This window comes from Cnephaeus nilssonii (assembly GCF_951640355.1).
Source record: "Cnephaeus nilssonii genome assembly, chromosome: 11".
Classification (NCBI taxonomy): Eukaryota; Metazoa; Chordata; class Mammalia; order Chiroptera; family Vespertilionidae; genus Cnephaeus; species Cnephaeus nilssonii.
The window spans coordinates 22151107-22170720 of record NC_137082.1 but is presented as its reverse complement, the minus strand read 5'-3'; the positions used below and the strand labels follow the sequence as shown (position 1 = coordinate 22170720).

Here is a 19614-nt window from a genome sequence, read left to right as displayed (position 1 = left end):
CTGCTGAAATTTCCCTTTTATTCCACTCTACCGCTGACATCTGTTTTCTTTGCTGGTCCTTCCTCACCTTCTCAACAACTAAATGTTAGGGTACCCCAAGACCCAATCAATGTTGGACCACTTTTCCTTAGCATGTTTTCTAGAAATGATTTAGACATACAATGAAGCATCTGGTTGCATTGGGGAAAAAAAAACAGTAAAGAATAACTCTCCATACGTACACCCTCCTTCCAGTTACCACTCCAGTTCTTTACTTCCATTTACAGCAAAGTTCTTTAAAAGACTTGTTTGTACTTGTTACCTCAAATTCCTTCCTTCCATTCTCTCCTTAAACCCCCTACAATCAGGTTTCCTCCTTACTACTCCACTGGTCTATGCTCAGACCTAATTTCATATGATCTGATAAAGTTGATGACCCTCTTCTCTTTGAAATAGTTTGAAAAATGACAACTTCATTTTCCCAATTGTTTTTTCTCCTCAGTCTCTAAGACACCACACTCATCTGGTTCTCCACCAACCTCTATGGCCATTTCTCAGTGTTCCTTTCTGGTTCCTCCTCATCTCCTCAACTTATACTATAAACACAGGAGTTCCATAGGACTCTTTTCTGTGTTCACTCTCTTGGTGATCTCAACAAGCTTTGTAGTTTTAAAAAGCATTTATATATTGAAATTCCCAAATATACATCTGTAGCTTAGTCTTCTCTCCTGGCACATATAGTCAGCTACCTACCAGGCATCTCCATTTTATTCTTAACATGCATCTCAAAATTAACATGTCCAAAACTCAGCTCTTTCTACTTCCCCTCAAGCTTTCTTCCTCCCCCTCTCCTCTTCCTTACCCCAGCATATGGCAACTTCATTTTTCCAACTGTTTAGGACAAAATCTTAGGAGCTACCATTGCCTTCTCTATTTCCCCTCATACTTCTATCCAATCTATCAGCAAATTCCATGGTTCTACTTTAAAACATACACAGAAGCTGGTTCTCACCATCAGTACAGCTAACACTCCAGTTCAAGTCATTATCATCACTCACATGAGTAATACAACCTTAATTCTAGTTCTAGGTAAAATGAGTTTGGTTTAATAGCTAAAATCTCAAAGGCAAAGAATTAAGGCATCTTTCCTGGTCAATCATTATCAATCATTGTAATAAATCCCTGATTAGCTCTAATACCAGTTAGCTGATGTTAGAACGTATGCATTTCTGTCATCTTTAGTGGTGAAACCCTTATTTGTATTTATTTCTTTTTTTCCCCCAAATATGGTCTACTGAACAAAAAAATATATTGCTGGATTCAGGAACTTGTTATACCTAAGAGCATCACCTTAAACAACAGGTTTTCCTGTCTGACCATGGGGCTTTGGAAGTTTGTAGATAATTCAGATGGAAGTATGTTTTAGTCAGGGGCTACTGGGGCTTATTACTGCCTATTAAGAGCTTTTTGGCCAAGATCTTCCATTTTTTTCTCCTAAAAAAACTCACCATAAACATTTTTAGTGGAGCAGTATAGTTGGCAGGTCCTAACTTTCAAAAATTCACCATAATATACACAAGAGCTAACAGTAGAAGAAATCAGGGGATTATTGTTTTTTTACATGTTACAGGAACCACATTTAAAATAACATTAATTTTCTACTCAGGTTAAAAAAAAAATCTGGTTCCAAGTACTGTGAGCATCTCCTAATAGCAAAGTGTTAATACTACCCTCATCCTAAGTTAAGTTTCTTTTTACCCCTTCAACACTACAGCAGACAGTGTAGTCCAAACATGTACAGTACAGTGATGACAGCTCAAGAGCATAAAAGTAAATCGACAGTACCCACCACTTATTATATCCAGAAGTATTTGAAAGAAATGTAAATAGAGAGTAGCTCAACTGTATCCAAATGTCTCAATTAGTTATTACTAAAATGTTAAATTTCACCAATTTAAGCACTGTTTTACTTACAAGACATCAAAGTCATACACTGTAACTATCATAAATGAATTTTAGTCCTTAGGATTAGACAGAATAGACATTCCAAGATGAAGGCGTTTAAAAAGACAGAAACTATATTATTTGAATGAATGGTAGTATTCTAGCAGACAAGCATTGCTTTACATTCAAACTCCACAACTTGGATCAGCCTCAAATGCCTGGTGAAGCAGGCCAGGTCTAGGGCTGCTAAAGTGGAGTGTGTGGCCCCACTGAACAGGGAGGCTACCACTTGGTTCCAGCCAATCACTGCATAGGGATGGGCCCCAGGGCTGCCAAATCAAATGCTCTTATAGAAGAAAATAAATGAGAAGAAAAACAATTGTATTTTTATGTAAAACTTAAAATGCTTATATCTTATAAAAAACTTTATGTGAAATTTGTATTTCGCATAAATTCAAAATTTTTTATGTAACTATTTTCAATTTGTTTAAAAAAGCTGATGAATCTAGTTTTTTATCTCAAATCTGGAGATTACTGGGAAGGAAGGGCAGTGGGGACAAAGTGCGTCCAGACAACCATCTGGACTCAAAGTTCTATCCTAAACCTCAACATGGAGTCACTCATGCAAGATGTGTTTATGGAATGTCTACATGTGCTAGGCCCTATGTAGCCATTAGCACCTCCATATACACTGCACATGTGGTAGATTCAGCTCCTGTTACTCACCTATTTAATAAATAATGTAATAAAAGTCCTTAGAACATAAAACCAGTGGGAGATCCCAAGTATTTACAATCATAGAACCAATTCCTTATTAAGAATTAGAAAGGTAACATGAAATAACATGACATGACCAAGACGATGTCCTTTTTCAAAATTTAAAAAAAAGAAAAGATTCCTTTCATTTGTCCACTGCTTTCCAAGCAAAAGAAAGAAAACACTATTCTGTAATCATTACTCAATCACTGGGGGTAGTAAGGTCAATCATTCTCAAGGACACGTGTCTTAGTTACATGTCATGGTTATGTGTCCTGTGGGCACACAGCAGGCATGTGTCTGCTTTGAGAAGGTAAATATTTCCCTGAACCATTGGGTATTAGAAGGTAATAAGGGGACATTCTAATGTTAAGTTCATACCTGATGTGAACCACGTAGACTAATGACTATGTAAGTATGTTTTCATTATTTTTCATGTTGCTATAACAAAAAAAAGGCTTATTCATTTCAACTAACATAGAGTATCGACGAGTCCAAGTAATAGACATATTTATCTTTGCAAAGATCTAACCCTACACTATGATTAAAATGAGATTTATTTGGATAAATATAGTTAATTCCTTTGAGAAGATTTATGTTCTTGCCAACATGGTGAATTCCCTCTTTGTGTTTATTCTATTTATTGCTTTGGAGCAAAGTTGAATGAATCATTTGGAAGAAACTGATGGTGTAAGACTAATTAAGCAAAAATAAAATTACCAACTATTCTTAGAAATAAACCTGAAGCTGAGGAAATGTCTGTCTTAAAATGTGTCTTTCACATACTCAATCTTCTCCAATCATCTCCTGTTTGTCTAAAGGACTTTCTAAATAGATCCAATGGGGCCCTCCTGGCAGTCCTAAGAGCATGGAAAAGACATGCAATTTTTATATTTGAAATTCTGGGCAAGCTTAAAAGGTACAAGTAAAATAACTGATTAGCCACTTTGCCTTGTGTTCCATATGTACACATGCCAAATTTAGTTGTCCTGGGATATTTTCTTAGTACATAGCTTGTTGGTGGTGCCCAACCTACCATCCTGAGGCAGTTGGCTTTCTGTCAGAGATCAGACTCCTTCAGTTATTGGGTAATATGGGGACTAGGTTATCAAAAGCATTAAAATCTGGTTTAGACCAAGGCCAGCTTGGTTCTAGGTGGCTCTTCATAAATCCAAAATATGGTCCAATAAGTCCACCCAGTGACTGAATTCCACTAGCCACAAACATGGAACTGAAGTATGAATTGCAGAGTTGAAAAGGGGGTGTTTATTCTTGTAGCTTCAAACAATTTTTTTTTTTCTCTTTCGGGATCTCTCCATTCACTCACCAGTTGGTTTATATTTATAAGTTAGAGTTACATTTTATCAAAATGTAATAACCACTACCAGCTCCATCAGAGGAGTAGGGTGAAAATCCAAGCGGTATTGCTCTTGTCTTAGGCAATGTAAATGGCACCTTTGGGAACACAAGTATGCACAAATGAGGCTGTGGAAGTTGCACGCTGTGATGGCCCTGAGAGATTCTCTACAACTTCTACCATCACCTGTTCCTCCCAACACTACACCATCATCACCCATCATGATTAACGTACCACCTACTACATGCACTTCAGTTATTATTACTCATTTAATACTCAGAATGCTACGAAAGCATCAGTAATATTCCCACTTTAAAGATAGGGAAACTGAGGGTTAGAGTGTAACCTATCCCAGGTTATAAAGCAGGGGCTCCAGGATGGAAATCCATGTATGGTCACTCCAAAGCTCATTCTCTTATTATACCACTCTGCCTTTTTAATAGATGGTCTTGTTCATAACATTTTTAGACAAAAAAAAAAAAATAGAGGTATGAATTAGATACAATAAAATGCATAGATGTTAGGTAAAGGGTTTAATGACTTTGGACCATTTATATAGCCATGAAAACCAAAACCTAAGTAGAACATTTTCCATATAGAACATTTCCATTACCCTGGAAAATTTCCTTATGCCCTTTTCTTCAAAAAATGACTTTCAGATTTCTATCATTGTACTTTATATAAGTGGAACTTCATATAATAGAATAATTCAGTAAGTACTATTTGGTGTCGGGCTTTCTCCACTCAACATAAAGTTTTTAGGTTATTTTAGTTTTTAAGGTTTAGAAGAGGACTATTCAGGACAGGACATGGTGGGCATCAGTCAATTAAACGGCACATAGAAGAGAATTCATTTAGCTTTGTGAGGCTTTCTTTTCATAATGAAACCCTTGGCACAGGGAGACCTTACTAAAGTTTTATAAATTGCTTTAATTGGGTAAAAAGTTAATGGTTGCCAGGGTTTGCATTCATAATCACAATCAAAACAGTAAAATAAACCAAAGAAAAAGACTTTTCAATATCCCTCAGAACAAAATAAACTGCAACTTCTAGTCAAACATTTATTCCTATGCTATATCCATCTTGGACCTCTAAATTTATTTTCCATTTTTTACTCTCTGACATTTTATCTGAGTATAAGTTACAAATAATCTTTTGTGGTATCTTCCAGTCTCAAAATCACAAAGTCATCTGTTTCACTTTGGTTATATCAGTATCCTTTAGAGAGGATTCACTTACTGGGCCAGCTGTACTCCAATAAACTTGTAAATAAAAGAAGTTAGAGAATCCTATATAATAAAGAGGTAATATGCAAATTAACCCTCATGCCATCACAAGATGGCTGCGCCCATAGCAGAGGCGGGGTTCTCGTAACACAAGATGGCTGCGCCAACAGTGGAGGCGGGGTTCCTGTAAAGAGTGATCAGCAGGGACCTGAGGCTGCACCCCCCGCCCAGCGGGGCTTGGCTGGGGACCTCAGGCTGCGCCTCCCCCACCCAACAGGTCTTGATGGGGTACCTCATGCTGCACCCCCCCCCCCATGGGGCTTGACAGGGGACCTCAGGCGGCACCCCCCGCTCAGCAGAGCTTGACAGGGGACCTCAGGCCTCGCCCCCCACCCAGCGAGGCTTGACGGGGGCTCAGGCCACGCCCCCTGCCTGGCAGGGCTTGACAGGGAACATCAAGGCGCACCACCCCCCACCCAGGTGTGGGGTCAGGGGACCTCAGGCCATGCCCTTTGCCCTGGGCCAGGGGACCTAAGGCTGTGCCCCCTGCCCCGGCGCCGGGCTGAGGGACCTCAGGCTGTGTCCCCCGCCCTGGCCTTGGGCCAGGGGACCTGAGGCTGCACCCCTCACCTGGCAGGGCTTGACAGGGGACCTGAGGCTGCGCTCCCCACCCAGTGGGGCTTGACGGGGGTGGGGCTGGCTGGGTCTGGATCTCGCCCAATGGGGGTGGGGCCGGCCGAGTCTGGGTCTTGCGCGATTTCGAGGTGCGGGTCGGCAGGGACTTGACTCTGGGTCCCGCGGCGCACCCCAGACTCTGACAAGAGGAAGAGTTTCATATACATTTTACTAATTTTTATCATCTCAGACACTTCTATTATAGAGAAAGGGCAAATAGCAATATTAAAATATTTCCTCTAGTTAATTCCCTATTAATGTGCACGAATTTTGTACACCGGGCCACTAGTTAAGAATAAGTAATGAGGTAATTATTGCACTGATCTTATTCTAATTTCAGAAAATTCACTCCCTAAAGCAGCAATTCTGCCTAATAAATTATTTTCATCTCTAAACAGATTGAAAGAAAAGTAAAATTAGGGACACCTATAATACTTTACTAGATATTATGTGTTTTTAGTAGTTCAATACTTAATGACCAAGAGTAAATTAATCGGTTAACACTTTAAAATATATACTTTCCACCCCCATCACTATTTGTCTCCTTTATGCCCTCTTTCACCTCCACCTCTCCCCCCTGTAATTACCACACTGTTCTCCATGTCCATGAGTTATCTCTCTTTTTTTCTTTTTGGCTCAATCCCTCTACCCTCACCAACACCCCTCCTCTCCTAACACACACCAGAGCTGTCTTGCTGTTCTCTATCTATGAGTCTGTCTCTATTTTGCTTTAATAAGGATAAAGTACACAAACAGGTAAGTTTGTGAAGAAGCTGACCAAGCCACATTAATTGGGAGATTGAAGTATCTATCTAAATTTTCTTTCATTTTTTTTTTTACATCGAATGTAAAAGAACAGACTACTATATTAAAGTTGTTGAATGCACACTTTCTCACTTGTCATTTTGGAAGTCCTTTATGTAAAGACAATACTTTTATCTGATGGCAAACAGCAGCCACACTGCCCGTCATTATTCTGGACCTCCACATTAGATACATTCAATTTCTTCTTGAAACACATTTCCATCTGCACTTCTGAGGCAGTGTTTCTCTAAATTCTGTGGTGTCTGGTGGATCCTGCTATATCAGCAAATTTGGTGATTTACCTCCCTTAGAATGCTGTGAAATTACTGGAAAGGGAGATGGTCTTTCTGCTGATCTCTAAACTTCTGATATACTGGATTAGGGTTGTCCCTTCTGCCAGGAAACACTTGCTTTGATGATGGTAGCATTATGGTGAGTCTCATATTTAATATGATTACTGATATAGTTGAGTTTATATCTTTTGGTCTTTGCTTTCTATTAGTCTCATATGTTATTTGTTTTTCTGCTTCTCCTGCCTATTTTTGGGGTTGAGAAATTTGTAGTACCTCCTTTTATGTCTTATACTAGTACTGTTTTTGTTTTGCTATAATTTTTTTGTTGTTATATTTAAACTTATTACTCTAGAGGAATCTTTTTTCTGCCAAGGGCCATTTGGATATTTATAACATCATTTGCAGGCCATACAAAATTATCAACTTAAAAATTAGCCTGCTATATTTGGCCAAACATTTAATGAACTCACCCCTAATGCCTTGGCAGGGCCAGACCAAATAATTTTGTGGGCCTTATACGGCCCACGGGCTGGATGTTCCCCACGCCTGCTCTAGAGATTATATAAGCATCCTTAACTTATCACAAACTATCTCATGAGCAATGTAAGGACCTTACAGTTATATAATGCCAAATGCACATAATTTAGACCATCTGTCATAGTTCCACAGGTCACAGACACTTTCTAGTTTCTTAAACTCAGTTTCTTCTTTGTGCTTAGGTTTGGACAATTTTTATTCACTGGTTCTCGAGTTCACTAATCATATTTTCCACCCCATTCCCTATTAAACCTATCAAATAAATACTGTTTGTGGTATTTTATTTTTCATTTGTAGCATTTCTTTTTTTCTCTTTATAATTATTTGATTATCCTTCTCTGCTAATCCCAACATCTGGGTAATCTGCGGGTAAACTACTGACTAATTTTTCTTTTAGGTACGAGTCCCATTTTCTTGCTTCTTTAGGGAACTCAGTTTTTATTGTATCACATACATCGAATGTAAAAGAACAGTAATAATTTTTAAAATAAATAATATTTACCCTAAGAAAATAACAAACCCTTTCCTCTAGGTTAGGACCGGAGTCATCTAATCTCTAGTTGAGCTGGTCCTGGGCTTTGTGTAGTTTTAGATTAAGATCACTATTGGCTAATATTTTGAAATTTGGATCAGTAATTTCTCTTAAGTCTGGGATCTGACCCCTGGTGAGACTGTGGAGTCTTCCCCATGTCTTCAAATCCAGCTGCCAGCATTCTAGCCGTGAGGGGTTTCTCTTTGTTCACAGTGCTGCTAAGGGGTTCTCTTTGCCTTGATAACCAGCCCCAGCGTTCTGTGCCATGGCACACATCTCTCAGCAATCCTGGTCGGCCTCCGGTGTTTGCTCGGTCATTGCCATCCATTTGGTAAAAATCCTAGGCCCTTTGTCAAAGTCACTCTCAGTTCCTTGCCCTGCTCCAAGCCTTTGGTGTGAGCACTTGAAGACTTCACAGAGAAGAACTGATCTGAAGACTCACCATGTGACTGGGGCCTCTTGGGATTTTAATCTGTCACACCGGCTCACATGTGGCCATAGACAGTTCATTAAAAGTTTGGTTGGTTTTTCTTTATACTTGTCTGTCAGTTTTATGCCCTTTTCTACCAGGAATGAAGAAGTTGAGTTTTTTCTCCCACAACTAATTTAGGTTTTTCTGGCATATTCAGCTTTTTGGATGATTTTTAAAAATCTGTAATTTTCATTATCAAGCTCATTCTCATTGTTTGGAGTAGGAAAAACAGCCTCTGTGACTTTCTTCATCCTAATTGGAAGATGAAGTTTCTTTCTCACTTCTTTTGCTATTTCTCTCTTATGTGCCTCCTGTTTTGTAGTCATGTGCTATATAACAATGTTTCGGTCAATGATAGATAACATACAGTGGTGGTACCATAAGAATACAATGGAATTAAAAAATTATCATCACCTAGTGATGTCATAGCCATCCTAATGTCATAGCACAATGCATTACTCGCATGTTTGTGCTGATGCTGGTGTAAACAAACCTACTGCACTGCAGTGCATATAAAATATAGCACATACAATTGTGTAGAATACACAATATTTGGTAATGATACTAAATGCTGGTTTATGTATTTACTGTTCCATACATTTTACTGGTATTTTTTTTTAGAGTGTTCTCTTCCTACTGACAAAAGTTTGCTGTGGAGCAGTATGCTGTGTTTCATTGGCAGCATCCTCATCACACATCTTGTGTTTACAGCATCACTTGATTGCATCATTTGCTCTTGTAATTGATTTATTCTTGTGTTATTTTATGAATTTGGTGCAGCCTGTGTACACTGTTTATAGTCTGCAGTAGTGTACAGTAATGTCCTAGGCCTTCACTCACCACTCACTCACTGACCCACTAGAGCAACTTCCAGTCCTGCAAGCTCCATTGTGGTAAGTGCCCGATACCAATGTACTGTTCTTTTTTCTTTTATATTGTACTAGAGGCCCAATACATGAAATTCGTTCAAGAGTAGGCCTTCCTTCCCCCGGCAGCTTCCGTCTGGCACCCGGAACCCGGGCTTCCCTCACAGCCCCGGCTTCGTCCGGAAGGTCATCTGGTCTAATTAGCATATTATGCTTTTATTATTATAGATTTTTAGTGTACCTTGTCTATGTTTACATAAATATTTAACATTATGTTACAACTGCCTAGAGTAGTCAGTGCAGTAACATGCTCTACAGTAACATGCAATAGGCTATCCCATATAGCCTATGTATAGTAGGCTACTAGTATACCATCTAGATTTCTTAAGTACACTCAATGATGTTCAACTATGAAATTGCCTAATGATGCATTTCGCAGAATGTGTCCGCATCCTTTGAGAGATAAGTTAAGTCTAGCAAAAAGCTCTCAGAAATCTCATCTGTGCTATCCTTCAAAACAAATATTTATTGAGAATTTTCATAAAGCACCAGAAACTATCTTCATAAAAACAAAACATGGTAGATACTGCATTGGGGTCATAAAAATCCTACTAAAAAACTGAATAGCAATTATCTGCTTATGTAACCTAGCATGTAGAATATTGAATTTTATAGATTGGAAGCAAGTATCTAGGGGTAGAGGGCCATAATGTATACAATACCCATAATATAGACAATATATCTATAAGATATGAATAACTTAATGGGGGTCCAGTCATCCATATTCAGAGAAATAAGATTTTGCTTCCTTGTTACCACATGCCTTATCCCAGGAAGGACTTAAAAGGTATGGTGAGGTATTTTAATTCTCATTTTCCAGATGAGTCCTCTGAGAAACAGAGAGGCAGAGTGATCATACCAAGTCAGTCTCTCAGTGCACAGAGTGGAGGGACAACCCGGGTTCCAACTTCCTGGCACCACATCCATTCCAATACTTGTTCACCTCAACTGCAAGGCCCAATGGACTAATCAAGTGTGCCATATTATCCAAGGTTATTATTTAACTTTTTATTTGGAAATAACTTCAAACTTATAGAATAGTTCAAGGATCAACCATACATCCTTTACCCAGGTTCCATTTTGCTCCATTTGCTTTGTAATTTGCTATCTATCTATCCATCCATCCATCCATCCATCCATCCATCCATCCATCCACATAATATTTTTTTTCTGAACCATCATGAAGATACTGGTTCTCCTAGATATTTCAGTTTGTATTTCCTAAGAGTAGGGATATTACCTTACATAGCACAGTATAGCTATAACAAATTTAACAATAATACAACACTTTTTACCTTCCATATTCTAATTTTGTAAATTAACCTAATAATGTATTTTTCCCCTGCTATATAGGATCTAGGCTAGGATTAGTTATTGCATTTAGTTGTCACACTCTTTAGTATTGTTTAATCTAGAACTTTTCTGCAGCCTTTGCTTTTATGACATTGACATTTTTAAGAATACAGTTGACCCTTGGATAACATGGTGGTTAAGGCACTGACCTCCCATGCAGTCAAAAACCTGTGCATAACTTTGACTCCCCCAAAACTTAACTACTAATAGCCTATTTATGACCTTACCAAAGAAGCCATACCAATAACGTAATCGATTAACATATATTTTGTATGTTATATGTTACATACTATAGCTTACAATAACGTAAGCCAAAGAAAAGAAAATGTAGTTAAGCAAATCATAAGAAAGAGAAAATACATTTATAGTATTTATTTTTGAAAAATTCACATATAAGTGGACTGCACAGTTCACACCCATATTCAAAGTCAACTGTATAGACCCCTTTTTTCTTTCTTCATAGAACATTCCCCATTTAGATCTGTCTGTTTCCTTGTGATTAGATCCAGGTTATGCACTTCCAGACGGGTTACTGCATGAGCGATGTTTGTGTCTTCTCAGGTTATCACATCCAGAGGCACAGGAAGTCCATCTGCCCCTTCCTGATGACACTGATTTTGACCACATAGTCGAGTTGTTGCCTGGTTTTTCCAGTATAAACTACTATTATTCTTCCTAGCAACTAATAAGACATCTATGAGGAGATACTTTAAGACCAGAAAATAGCTTGTTCCTCCCCAAGGATTAATTTTTTATAATAGTATGTTCACTACTGCTATAAAAAGTGACCTCTACATAGTAAAATAAATCTAGGTTTCACTTACTATACTTGAGTAAGTTCCATGCCAGTTTCAACATCTGTTTTTATTACTGTAGTCCATGCATACTGGGTGTTTATTAAAAAATATTCATTAACTATTCATTAACTGCTTTCCAACTGTTATTAATGCCCTTATTTTTGTTCAATGAAAAGAAATCTCTTTAACTTAGGCTATAGAAGGCTTTAGAAATTAAATGATATAATTGAAAGAACATTCTTTTAAAAGGAAAATAAACTTGTAAAAGAACCTCTTTTTATTCAAATTATACATGAATTCTGGTTAAAATGATATTGATTACTATCCAGCCTTTTTAAGCAGTATGATTTTGAGGTGAGCTCTAATTCAAGGCCTTAACTTAGATTAAACATAGTTAGCTTGTATAAAATGTCCAAATGCCCTGTGGTTTTAGTTTCTGAGTTTGGTAACAAGCACAAAGAAGGCAATATTTGGAAAGTAGGGCAAATGAAACAAAACAAAACAAAACAAAAACAACACATTTTGAAATAGTTTCTAAATTTAAATTTTTTTTTTTTTTTTTTTAGTTTTTAAAGATGCCTCCTTTTTTTCATTTCACAACCATGGTTTTCAACACTATGTGAAAGGAAATTTTACAAACCAGTCATTCTGCTGAATAGTTATGCCACTAATTCAACAATTCTTTCATGGAAGTCAGGAAACGGGGGGGAAGGCCACAGGCTTACCCTCTTAAAAAGAACATGAACTTTGTTATAGCCCCTTTCTCTTTTGAGCCCAGTTTCTCATCTATGACTCTGTCTTACTTGCAATACAATAAAATTCCAGCCTGTATGAAAGAAGAGATGGCTTTTTTGATCAATAGAATTCAGCAGCCAAAGCATTAGTATTTGGGGGTTGTTTTTGTTTTATTTTTTAAAAAGCATTTGTGGCCACAGGCTCAAAGGAGGAAGAAAGGAAGAGGGATTAACTCTCTGCAAAGAAGGTCAAAAACATAATTTACAAGTGAGGCAAGAGGAGCAGCTGTATCTGTTGGGCTAATCAAGACTAGCAGCTGGAGAATTTACCAGCAATATGAAAACCACGTCCACCAGATGTCAAGCAATGCAACTGGAGGCCAAACGTCTCTGGCTCAGTGCGGTCCTCTCCCTCTCTCTACCACACATATTTCATGTGAAACTGTGAGGTGTCTCCCACAGGCCACCAGCAGGGATAACGAGAACATTTCTATACATGGGACTTAGTAACACGATCGTACCCCACCAGACTGGCTTCTGTACTGAAGTCCACCTCCCATGAGGTTCTTTTGTGAAAAGGCAATTTTAGATGACAGTCAACTTGTAAGGGGTGAGAGAAACATAAATGGCTACAAGCCATTCTTGTGCAAGGATTCTTGTGGCTTACCAGACATTTTATATTTGGGAACCATTTTGTCATTGGGAGGAAAAGAATGCTCTGAAAACACTTACTTGAATAATCATTTCTCCACTGATTCTTACACCTGTGCTATTCAATACAGTAGCCACTAGCCACATATGGTTATTTAAATTTAAGGTAAGGAAAATTTAAAATTCTGTTTCTCAGGCATACTACCCACATTTCAAGTGCTTAATAGACACATGTGGCTAGTGGCTATCCTATTGGACAAAACAATATTATTATAAAACATTTCCATCATCACAGAAAATTCTATTAGAGTGTTGCTCTAAACCTGTAAATCACCTTTTAAATGGGCAGTTACAATTCCCTTCTCTAAACACTATGAAATAAAGCAATCTTTATGCACTCTCTTAAGATATAAGTCCACTAATGCAATATAAGTCTTGTATCAGGTGAGGGTGATGCCGAGAAGGGGAGCTGAGTGAGAGCCGCAGGGCTGTGAGACAACATTGCCTGAGGTGCTCCTGCCCATTGCGCTCACAGAAGCCCGCGATGCCACCAGCTTGCTGGGTACCGCAGAGGCCAGTCTGGATGGGTATTACACGATAAATATGCAATAAACTATTCTTTCTTACATGTATCCGTAACCTGCCAATAATTTCATCTATATCAGACAGTTTATATCAAAAGTTTCCTTACTTATGTTTCCAAATGTGCTAAATAAATCATGTCCTTTAAAATAGAGGCTGCCCAACTTCACAGCTTTGCAAATGAGGTACCTGAATGCCAAGGAAACATCGTGTGCCACAGCTGAGTCTAAAAATTTTATGAACAAGAAGAACCTGAGGCCAAGTCTAAAATAAAATCCACAAATGATGTTTCTTATTCCCAGGCTCAGGCCCCGTGAGTGTGGGGAAGCCAAGCCACTCAGGAGGTGCTGCGTGGACATCCGTGTGACTGTGGTGACTCACGGTGGGCCGTGTGCCACGGGCACGTGACACTCGGGGTGCAGACCTCAGCCTCTGCCCATGAGGACGCTAGGCCAGGGCGTGCGGGGCACACGGCATACCGGCCAGGTTGCACGCATCAGCACGTCAGCCAGCCCCGCCCTCACGCGTGCAGAGTGCGGTCCAGGCGCTTGGCTTTCCTTACCTTGGTTTCCTCTACCTATTCCAACCCTCCCTGCAAAATCACCAGCCCTGACAGCCCATCAGCTTCACTCCCATTTTCTCTTCTCAATCCCAGTTTCCTCTTTTCCAATCATTCACAATGGACAAAGAACAAGATGGAAAAAAAGTTGTTCCTAACCTTCCTGCTCCATCATCAAAAGCATAAAAGAGCTGCTGTTTTTCTTTGGAATCATCAACTGTTCTTAATCACATTCTCATAAAGATCATGGAGCTACTGCCCGGGAGAGGCTGAGAAAATCCATCGTGTGGACTCGGCCTGTCAGAGGCTCCTGGGATGGCTGCAAGGTGTTCAGACTACGCCCCGTTTCCCCGCTTACCTTGGCTTTCCCGTCCTGGGCTGACATGTAGCCAACGCACATGCTCTCCGTCGTGTGGCTCCACAGGAACTCCACTGCCATGAGGAGAGCACAAACAGGCACATTCAGATCACAGATGGAAAATAAATCTCTGCTTTTTAATAGAACTGTTAAAGATAGCTTTATACCTAACACACTCAGTTCCCCACTTTCCATTTGCTCCTTCATAAATGTCAAGATGATTTAGTACTCAAAACTGCGTAATGCCATTTACTGTGAAATGAAAAATGTATTTCTTTCTTGTCAAAACTTATGATTATTACATGTAAAATAAATGCTCTTCTGTTTGAAACTTGTAACATTAAAGACACACACATGCACACACACACTCATATGTACAATACACAATGATTTAGTAAATGTAATATTCCATAACAGTTCCCTTTAAATCTCCTCTCTCTCTCTCTCTCTCTCTCTCTCTCTCTCTCTCTCTCTCTCTCTCTCTCCCCCTCTCTCTCTCTCTCTCTCTCTCTCTCTTTCTCTCTCTCTCTCTCTCTCTCTCTCTCTCTCTCTCTCACACACACACACACACACACACACACACACACACACACACACACCTTGGTTTCTAAATACCATTCTGCATTAAAAGAAACCAGGATTTCTTGAAGAAATGTCAATTCCAGAACTGGGGCAGAGAAAATATAAAATGAATCTGGAACATCATGTTGTGCCAGAAAATAAGGAAGAGCTCAAAGAATGATGAGGATTTATCAAACGGACCAGGGGTCAGTTTGACAAATCTGTGCCAATATAAGTATCAAAATAAATAATAACAGTAATTAACTATCCCACTGAACATAGTAAAAACCAACAAGCCCATACTAATGCAAACAAATAAATAAATAAGTAAACAGGGGAGAAGAGAAAGCTCTTCCTTGCAGCAGAATGCCCACTAATAAATATAGACAAAATAAGAATTAGCAAGCCATCATGTTTGCTAAAACTAGTTGGTGAAAATTTGAAGAGGAACAGGCTATTTCCATAGTCTCAAGGTATCTCTCCACAAAATTCTTATCTATATATATATATAAAAGCCTAAGCAACTGAACGACCTAACGACCATTTGACCAGTTGCTATGATGCACACTGACCACCAGGGGACACTCAATGCAGGAGCTGCCCCCTGGTGGTCAGTGCACTCCCATGGCTGGAGCACTGCTCAGCTGACCAGGATGAACGGGACCGGGATGAGCGGGAGCAGCTCCTCCCCAGATCTCTACAGGCCATGCCAAGAGACCCCACCAGTGCACAAATCCATGCACCAGGCCTCTAGTTAAATAGAGAAACCTGACGGACTACATGTGAATCAAATGATCCGAGCCAACATCACCAATTAAGGGACAAATCAATGCTACAAACCTCCTGACAAGACACCTGAGACTCACCACCACTTCTGTGGTATTCCTGTCAAAAATGCAGAGCTAGGATTGCATGAGGAAGCATCACACAAAGCTGATATAGAAATGCTACTAAATAGCCGGTTTGAATTCTTCAAAAATGTCAAAGTCAAAAATACAAAGGAAGTTGAGAAACGTTCCCATTTAAATGCAATGTGTCACCCTGGATTTGATCCTGGACTAGGTTTGGGGGATGTTATGAGACAGTATTGAAACAATTGATGGAGTTTTAAAAGGGACTATGGATTTAATAATAATGTTATATTGATGTTCAATTTTATGATTTTGACATCTATATGTAATTATTTAGGAGAATGGCTTGTTCTTAAGAAATATACACAGAAGTATTAGCAGTAAGGACCCCTGAAATCTCCACCTTGGTCTCAAATAGTTAAAGGGAAAAAAAGTACATGTTTAAACGTGTGAGTGTGTGGGTCTATGTGTGTAAGGAGAAGATAAAGGGAAGCAAGGAGTGAGGAAGAAAAAACAAATGGAGGAAAATGAAAACAATGGGTGAATCTGGGTCAAAGAATCATGGATGCCCCTGTACTATTCTTGTAACTTTTCAAATATAAGTTTGCAATTATACCTAAATTAAGTTACAAGAAGAAAAATTCACAAACACAGAGATACACACAAAACTTTGTTAACTTCAAGTGCCAAAATTCTAAGTTTTTTTTTAAAGACACTTTGTAAAGTTTTGAGGCACTTATCCAACAAAAATTTCAAAAGTCCCTGATAATAAAACTGCATTGCTCAACACTCAACCCTCTGGGTCCCAGGTCATCCATCTGTTTATGTCCCTGAGCTAATTAAGCCTGAAGACAAGTGTTTGAGTTGAGACACAACTGTGGGATCAGTGATCCTGGACTGACGCTTTGCCAGACATGTGGGGAAGAAAGAAGCTTAGGGACAAAACTGAGTTCCTCAGATACGTGGCTTATTCCCTCATCATCAATTAATTACCAAACCTGCCAACCTGCTAAACAGACGCTCTGCGAAAGAGCGCAGGCAAACAGTGTCACGCAATGAAGCAAGCGCTCTTCACCAGATGTTTTTTCTTCCTCACACATCTCCTTTGAACTTCGAAAATCTTCAAGTCCAGAGCAAGATCTTGGATATTCTAATTGCCCAAGAAAGCAAAGGCACTCAAGTCTTACTGAGTTTCCCTAGAACAGTGGTCGGCAAACTCATTAGTCAATAGAGCCAAATATCAACAGTACAACGATTGAAATTTCTCTTGAGAGCCAAATTTTTTAAACTTAAACTTCTTCTAACACCACTTCTTCAAAATAGACTCGCCCAGGCCGTGGAAGAGTCACACTCAAGAGGCCAAAGAGCTGCATGTGGCTCGTGAGCCGCAGTTTGCCGGCCCTAGGGTAATGACAATGCAAATGTATCTATAAATACAAAGTTAAAAGAAAGTAATTCAATGTCTAGAAATTCAGTCTTCACTCTTTTCACAAATCCCCCTAAAAAGGGGTGCATTGTACTAAGACATTTTTAATTCCAACAATTCAAATCAGTAGATAATGATCCGTTCAGTATATAACCAGTTATATATTTCATATTTTCATATTTATTAAATGAAAGCTAGCTTGAAAAACTCAGCAGGAATTGTCTACAATTTAAATTATAGAATGCTTTTGAAAAGAAACCCTATTTTATTTATTTTAGTGCATGTCTTAAATTAATATGACAAATTATTTCTTGGTAGAGGACTTCAGGGAAGCAAGAGAGGGAGGGACTAACATTCCGAATCTATCCTATGCTGGCACTGTCTTTTGTAGAACTCAGCAAAGCCTGGATGGGGCACCTGATGCTCACAGAAAGTACGAAAATGGCTTATGTCATTTTAGTACATAAACAAACTGGAATTCAAACTGGACTTGTGGATTCCAAAACCTGCGCTCTCCCATTGTTCTATTACTCTGAAATTTACTCAGCTTGAAAAGTACTTATAATTAGTGTTACATATTAAGAAGATTAAATTCTGTGCAAACACCAAAGGACCACAAAACATCAAACACAAATACAACTCTTAAATATCTCCAAAGAAAAGCTTTTAAGACAACAAAATCCAGAGGTCATAAAAGACAAGATCAATGAATTTGACTACTTTAAGAAAATGTTTACTGCATTTTCTTTACCATATGGGGGAAAAAGTCAAGAGACAAACTAGGGAAATATTTGCAATTCATAGCAAAGAAAAAGGACTAATTTTCCTTAATATATAAAGATCTGCTACAAATCAATAAGAGACAAATATCCAAAGATAAAGCAAGAAGGATATAAACAAAAGGAAACATGAATGACCCTCAAACACAAAAAGATTTCTCCTACTAAAAGAACTGCAAACTAAAACCAGAAGATACCATTATTCAACTATCAGGTTATCAGATATCAAAAGGGTTAAAACAACTTGGGGGGAGGGGTGGTGAAGAAACGAGCACTCTCATATAATGATGGTGGGAGTATGGCCATTTGGAAATACATTCTTGTAATTTGTGGAAGCTATGCCCTATAAGGTCAGCATGAACAATTATTTAGCAAATATCAACCCATCACTCCTAAGAGAAAAATACACCGTTAGGTTCCTGCAAGTCTCTGGTCACAACGTTTTCAATCAGTAAGTAACTTTTATTTAATGTGAGTTTCTGTTTAAAGACATCTAATTTAATATGTTTCTCACAAGTAATTAACTATATGCAGTATTCTTGTATAATAAAACAGCAGCCAAGACGAGTTTAACATTTTCCTGACCCTGGAAAACCTGCCCCTGACTTTCTTTGGTTTTAGCCTCAATAATGCTGGCCCCTATGCTCTTTTTACCGGCCATCTTCTCATGAATCCACAAATTAAACTATATTTCCAGCTTCTCCATGGCTTCCATTATGCACCATAGCGGTTACTTTATCAGTTTCTGGAGCAACATACAGATCAGTGACTTCCTCTTCCTTTTTCTGGATATACGGTATTGTTGGTTAATTAATTTTGAACTCATGGTCAACAGCATTATAACTCTTGCCTGAATGAAGCTTATCCCACACACACATTTTCTTTCTTTCTTTCTTTCTTTCTTTCTTTCTTTCTTTCTTTCTTTCTTTCTTTCTTTCTTTCTTTCTTTCCTTCTTTCTTTTTTTTTTAGATATGTTTTTATTGATTTTTTAGAGAGAGAGGAAGGGAGAAGGAGAGAAGATAGAAACATTGATCAGCAGCCTCCTGCATGTCCCCGACTTGGGCCCTGACTGGGAATTGAACGGTGATCTCCTGGTTCATGGGTCGACACTTAACCACTGAGCCACGCCAGCCGGGCCATACACATTTCTACACAACCTCCTTGCACTTAGGAACACTAGACAGCAATTCAGCATTATGCTTGGAGGCCATTTTAAACAGCAAAACCGTCAACAAAAAGCACATAACTGAAAAATGTGGCACAAATAGACCACAGAAAGGACACTTGTTTATAAGCTGAGACAAGAAGGCAGAGCATCAGCTTGTTCACCTAAGCTGGGAATGTGCATGTCAGGTTGACTCAGATTTTTCACCACTCTGCCCATACCACAAATGGCTGTGAAAGTGCTGGGAGTGCTAATTTTGAGATTAAAAATACATTTCTCCAAGTAGGAAAATTAAT

At 38.7% G+C, this 19614-nt stretch overlaps 1 protein-coding gene across 6 annotated transcripts in view; it reads right to left on the bottom strand.

Moving 5' to 3' along the window:
• Positions 1-19614, bottom strand: part of TASP1 (taspase 1) — a 249769-nt gene that overhangs the window by 20270 nt on the left and 209885 nt on the right. For 4 of the 6 annotated variants that reach the window (XM_079783747.1, XM_079783749.1, XM_079783750.1 and 1 more), the window contains one exon: positions 14536-14609. In XM_079783747.1, the coding sequence (XP_079639873.1) occupies positions 14536-14609 (74 nt within the window). Of the gene's footprint in view, positions 1-10936; positions 14610-19614 lie in introns of those variants that run through there. The other 2 variants (XM_079783746.1, XM_079783748.1) reach the window with 1 other exon arrangement.